The 5937-nt window shown below is 37.6% G+C and overlaps 2 protein-coding genes across 2 annotated transcripts; both read right to left on the bottom strand.

Annotated features, from left to right (window-relative positions):
* Positions 1 to 562: 562 nt before the first annotated feature.
* On the bottom strand, positions 563 to 1039 carry LOC138898193 (uncharacterized mitochondrial protein AtMg00810-like). Its single transcript, XM_070184234.1, has 2 exons — positions 877 to 1039; positions 563 to 771 (listed from the first exon to the last, which is right to left on the bottom strand). The coding sequence occupies exons 1-2, from the start codon at positions 1037 to 1039 to the stop codon at positions 563 to 565; spliced, it is 372 nt and encodes a 123-aa protein (XP_070040335.1).
* A 2649-nt stretch (positions 1040 to 3688) lies between these two features.
* On the bottom strand, positions 3689 to 5226 carry LOC138898192 (uncharacterized). The gene is made up of 3 exons (XM_070184233.1): positions 4780 to 5226; positions 4258 to 4737; positions 3689 to 4150 (listed from the first exon to the last, which is right to left on the bottom strand). Exons 1-3 carry the CDS (start codon positions 5224 to 5226, stop codon positions 3689 to 3691), a joined length of 1389 nt encoding a protein of 462 aa, XP_070040334.1.
* Between the last annotated feature and the right edge of the window lie 711 nt (positions 5227 to 5937).

Genomic DNA, 5937 nt, shown 5'->3' with positions numbered 1-5937 from the left:
TGATTTAAATATTAGTATTTCAAAATGTGCATATTGTAGAACACATACCTCATTTTTCAGATGAACCAGCACCGATGAACTAGGTTCTTCATTAAGAATCCTCTCAACCATGTCTCAATTTGCAAAAATAGAGAAAATTTTATTAGAGACCAGTGATTCATATTAAAACATGGAATGGGAGTATACTATTTACAGTATGAGACTGAGCAACAATTAATCTGGTTATTTACACAAATTTCAGATTTTCTAACCAAATTCTTTTTTTTCATGTACAATCTGAAGTGGTTCGCTTAGGTGATCTTAATCATCCCTAATTCTAACATGTTCCTTTAAAAGTGCTCTCTACTTAGTGCTTTTGTGAAGATGACAAAATCTGTTTATCAATAGAACAAAACTCTATAGTGATCAATCCCTTCTCATAATTGTCCCTTAAAAAGTGATGTCTAACATCTATGTGCTTTGTTCTTTTATGATGAACGGGGTTCTTTTTCATACTAATAGCACTAGTGTCATCACAAGAGATAGGGATACATCCAACATCGATTCCAAAGTCCCTCAATTACTATTTAATCCACAATAGTTGAGCACAACATGAGGTAGCAGCAACATACTCAGCTTCAGCAGTAGATAAGGCCACTGAATTTTGCTGTTTGGTGGCCCAAGACACAAGACATGAGCCAAAAAAGTGTGCCATACCTGAGGTGCTCTTTCTATCCATAAGAAAACCCGCATAGTCAGCATCAACATATCCCACAATATTACAATTACTACCTTTTAGATACCAAAGACAAAGATCAGTGGTAACTTTTAGGTATCTCAAGATTCTTTTTACATCAGTCAAGTGAGATTCCTATGGATTTGTCTGAAATCTTGCACAAAGTAGTACACTGAAAACAATGTCAGGTCTACTAGCAGTGAGATACAATAATGAACCAATCATTCCCCTATACAACTTCTGATCAACAGATGAACCAGGTTCATCTATATCCAACTTTGTGGCTGTTGCAATAGCAGTGTCGATTTCTTTGGAATCTTCCATTTTAAACCTTTTAAGCAACTCTTTTACATACTTCTGCTAATGGATCATAGTTCTGAATTTTGTTTAATTTGTAAGCCTAAAAAGAAATTAAGCTTACCCATCATGCTCATTTCAAATTCACTCCCCATTAGTTTAGCAAAATCTTCACTTAACTTATCAGTAGTTGCTCCAAAGATTATATCATCAACATATGTCTGAATTACCAAGAGATCTTTACCTTTTTCTTTCAAGATCAAAGTATTGTCAATTTTACCTCTCTTGTAGTCATGCTCAAGCAAAAACTTTGATAATCTTTCATATCATGCTCTTGGCGCCTGCTTGAGCCCAAAAAGTGCTTTGTCAAGTTTGTACACATGATCAAGACTTTCATTGCTTTCAAACCCTGGAGGTTGCTTGACAAACACTTCTTCCTTTAGATAGCCATTAAAGAAGGCACTCTTGAAATCCATCTGATGAAGGGTGAATTCCATGTAAGCAGTGAAGGCTATGAGGAGTCTTATTGCTTCCAAACTTGCGACTGGAGCAAAGGTTTCATCATAGTCTATGCCCTCCTCTTGGCCATATCCTTGAACCACCAATCTTGCCTTGTTCCTTGTAACTGTTCCATCTTCATCAAGTTTGTTTCTAAAGACCTATTTTGTGCCAATTACTGATATGTCCTTGGGTCTTGGTACCAGATACCAAACTTGACTCCTTTCAAATTGGTTGAGTTCATCTTGCATTGCATTTACCCAGCCTGCATCCTGCAAAGCCTCAGCAACATTTTTAGGTTCAAGAAGAGATAAGAAGGCATCAAAATCACAGAGATTCTTTAATGAAGATCTGGTTTTGATTCCAGAGGTTGGATCAGTAATTATGTTCTTAATGGGATGAGAACTTTGATACTTGTAAGGTTTCACAACCAATTGGTTTGCCCTTGATATTCCTTCAGTGTTTTGTTGTTGTGGAATAAATTCATGGACAGGTTCCATTGAGGTTTAGGGATCATTTCCTCTTTGTTCTGTTCCCCCTGTTATGTTGCCCTGGGTAAAAAGACCTGTTCCATCACATGTTCCTTCTTCCTGTGCTGCTTTTGTCTAGGCTGTGGTTTCATTTAAGTTGCTCACCAGCCCAATTGCTTCATCATCATGTTCCTGTCTCTCAGAAAGAATGTTAGTTTCATCAAAAACTACATGAATACGTTCTTCAACACACATAGTTCTTTTGTTATAAACTTTATAAGCTTTACTATATGAAGAATATCACAAGAATACTCCCTCATCACTTCTGGGATCAAACTTACCTTGGGAGTCCTTACCATTGTTGTGCACAAAGAACTTTCATCCAAATGCCTTAAGATGGGATATGTTTGATTTTCTTCCTTTAAGTAACTCATAGGGAGTCATGCACCTATTTATGATATAGCATTCTGTATTTACAGCTTCTGCCCAGAAGCTATGGGGCAGCTTACTAGAAAGAAGCATAGTCTTAGCCATATCGTCAAGAGTCCTATTCTTTCTTTCAACTACTCCATTTTGTTGTGGACTTCTAGGGGCAGAAAGATTATGATCTATGCCATGCAAATCACAAAATTCAGCAAATTTAGCATTTTCAAATTCAGTACCATGATCAGACCTAATTGATGCAAGTTGATTTCCTAATTGTTTCTCAATTTTTCTAACAAAGGAAGTGAACATCTCAAATGCTTCAACTTTAGATGTTAAAAACAGTGTCCAAGTAAACCTAGAATAATCATCAACAAGCACCATCCCATATATCTTACCACCTCTACTTAATGTTCTCATTGGACCACAGAGATCCATATGAACAAGTTCCATCGTTCTGGTGGTACTTACCACTTTCTTGCATTTAAAAGAGGATCTTACCTGCTTCCCCCTCACACAAGCCTTACAAACTTTAACTTCCTTGAACTTAATGTTAGGCAGTGCTATCACCAAGTCCTTGGAGACTAATTTGTTGAGTTGACTTAGACTTGCATGTCCAAGCCTCTTATGCCAAAGGAGGGGATCACTATCCAGCACACTTAAGCAAGTTAGTTCATTCTCTGAGAGTGTGGACAGATCTATAATATATATATTATTCACTCTTTTACCCTGCAAAACAATCTTTCCAGTGATAAGATTTATAACAAAACATTTAGTAGAGGTGAATGGTACTAAGTTACCTCTATCACACAATTGTGACACACTGATTAGGCTATACTTCAAGCCATCTATCAAGTAGACATTCTCAATGGAATGAGAGACATCCTTACCTACCTTACAAACCCCAATGATTTCACCTTTCTTTCCATTTCCAAAGGATACATTTCCTCTTTTGAGGTCCTCAAGTGAAAGGAACTGGTCCTTGCTTCCTATCATATGCTTTAAGCAGCCACTGTCCATGTATCATATTTGGCTGCTCCCCTTCACTTGAACCTACAAAAGGAAATCATAGGTTAGTCTTAGGAACCCAAACTAGTTTGGGTCCCTTTCTATAAGCAAAAGGATGAATTAAATTATTTTTAGCCAAACTTGGTAACCAATTCTTCCCTTGAACAAATTTTTTGTTCTTTTGACTGACCCTTTCTTTTGCGTTACATTCACTTTTATAGTGACCAGTCTTACCACAGTGAGTACAAATCTTCTTCTCATGAAGAGTGAGGTACTTTCATCTAGGATCCCACTTTGGTAGTTGATTCCCAAAATCAAGTCCTCTTCTATTGCTATTGTGATGTTCATGTAGCCATGACAAAGCATCGAAGGACCTATCCCATTTACTAGTTCTGTCTAGTTCATGCTTGACCTTGCCTAGATCCTCCTCTAGCACTCTTACCTGCTCATCCTTCCTATACAACTCATCATTCAGTTTTCCTACATTTTCTTCTAAAGTGAGGTGTGTGCAATCAGCTGTCTTCTTACTGGTTCCTAGTTTCAGTTTTAGATTTTTAGATTTTAACTCAAGAACATTTGCTTCAAATGTATGAACCTGGTTCTTCAGAGTAGTATTTTCACTCACAGTCTCACTAACTCTAAGTTCCGGGTTCTTACACTTTGCTTTTAAAATCACACAATCCTTAGACAGCTGTTCTTTTTCTTTATTTATTACCTCAGATTCATCAATGAAATCTAGCTATAATTCAGAAAGTTTTTCTTTAGACAAAAACTTAATCTTGTCTTTGAGATGAATTATACTTACCTCTGTTCCTCATGAGATTCCCCATCTGATTCTCCAATTGCCATAAGTGATTGTTCATCTCCATTTTCATCATTTGATTCCTCGTCTGAACTTTCTCCCCAAGCAGCAACCATAGCCTTTGTTGATCCTTTGTTCTTATTGGGATGAACCTGTTCCTTCTTCCTATTCCTTCGTTCAGATCTTTCCTTCTTCCATTCAATTTCCCATTGAGGGCAGTTCTTAATGTGATGATCAGTATTCCCACACTTGTAGCAACCTTCATTGGTCATTTTTTCAGGAACCCTTGCTTTGTTGTAATTTCCACCTCTTGAAGAACCTTTTCCTCTCATAAGGTATTTCTTCAAGTCCTCGGTGATCATAGCCATTTCATCTTCCTCCAGATCAGCACCTTCAGTGATTCTGAGTGCCAGGATCCTTTCCTTGTTAGGTACATCCATTTTCATGGTTTTCCTTCTAAGTTCATAAGCAGTGAGATTTCCAATTAGCTCATCCAACCTAAGAGTGGCAATGTTCTTTGATTCCTGAATGGAAGTGATTTTGCTCACCTAAGTAACTGGCAGAACCCTTGTTAGAATCTTCTCAACTATATCTTCTTCATGAATAACCCTTCCAAGATACTTAAGTTCATTTATTACTGTGGTGAACCTTGTATACATCTTTTGGATGGTTTCCCCTTCCTTCATGGTGAAATTCTCATATTGAGAATATAGTAGTGTTTCTCTGGACCTCTTCACTTGAGGTGTTCCTTCATGGGCCACTTGCAAAGTGTCCCAGATTTCCTTGGCAGTGGTACAACTTTGTATTCTACGGTACTCATCTGGATCGAGTCCACAAACAAGCCATTTTTTGGCTTTAACATTCTTCTCCCACTTTCTCAAGTCCTTAGCAGTGCAGTCAGCTCTTGTTTTTTGCACCTCTTCTCCTTCAACATTTATCTTCATGGTAGCCAGTGGACCATCTGTGACAATGTCACATAGCTCATAGTATTCTCCTATGATGTTATCTCTCATCCTGTTTTTCCACTAAGAGTAATACTGGCCGTTGAAGAGTGGGGCCTAGCAATGGATTGCCCTTCCCAGTTTCTAGGTGGTGCACTCATCTTGATCTTCTCCTAAGGTGTTAGCCTCTTCAAGGATAACCTGCTCTGATACCAAATTGATGTTTTATACGTCAATTCCACACAAGCGAGGGGGACGGGGTGATTTGTGTGGTGTCAAATTTTTTGCGTGCACAGATTATAGAAGGACATGGTTCTTCTATGTGTTACAACTACTACTGTTGTGGAATAATAAGTACAGAAAATAAAGAACACAAAGATTTTTACGTAGAAAACACCTGGCTCAGAAGGTGAAAAAACCAAGACCTACTTCCCAGTAGGATTTTCCCAAAACACTTTACTAAATCAGTAAGCCAAAACAGCATTTACAAAAACTCTTTTGTAAACCTAGGATTACCTCTAACCCTTTGTAGCAAACTAGCCTCTAGCTATTTGCGACAAACTTCAAGTTAACTCTAACGTGAAAACACAAAGTACCTATTACAGACGCTTCTAGATAAAGCTAAAAAGGTACAAGCTAAAACCACCTACTACAAATAACTAGACTAAAAATCAACAATTAGAACTAGTTCTTTTAGCTGGTTCAAGTAGCATCAGATTCGCACACTCAAATATCACTCGAACTGCTTGCAAAATTGCCTCGCTATTTTGCTCTCAATTCTTG

The sequence above is a fragment of the Nicotiana tomentosiformis genome, chromosome 8, assembly GCF_000390325.3.
Source record: "Nicotiana tomentosiformis chromosome 8, ASM39032v3, whole genome shotgun sequence".
Classification (NCBI taxonomy): Eukaryota; Viridiplantae; Streptophyta; class Magnoliopsida; order Solanales; family Solanaceae; genus Nicotiana; species Nicotiana tomentosiformis.
The sequence above is the reverse complement of the archived record's forward strand: the minus strand, read 5'-3'. Positions and strand labels throughout refer to the sequence as shown.

What these genes read in the sequence shown, in the direction of transcription:
- LOC138898193 (XM_070184234.1), bottom strand. Translation starts at nt 1,039, where the DNA reads ATGGAAGATTCCAAAGAAATCGACACTGCTATTGCAACAGCCACAAAG. An exon ending in TGTTTTCAGTGTACTACTTT is followed by an intron (nt 772 to 876) that starts GTGCAAGATTTC and finishes GGTATCTAAAAG; the next exon opens with GTAGTAATTGTAATATTGTG.
- LOC138898192 (XM_070184233.1), bottom strand. Translation starts at nt 5,226, where the DNA reads ATGAGAGATAACATCATAGGAGAATACTATGAGCTATGTGACATTGTC. An exon ending in TTGAGAAGATTCTAACAAGG is followed by an intron (nt 4,738 to 4,779) that starts GTTCTGCCAGTT and finishes ACTTCCATTCAG; the next exon opens with GAATCAAAGAACATTGCCAC. An exon ending in GAGATGAACAATCACTTATG is followed by an intron (nt 4,151 to 4,257) that starts GCAATTGGAGAA and finishes TCTGAATTATAG; the next exon opens with CTAGATTTCATTGATGAATC.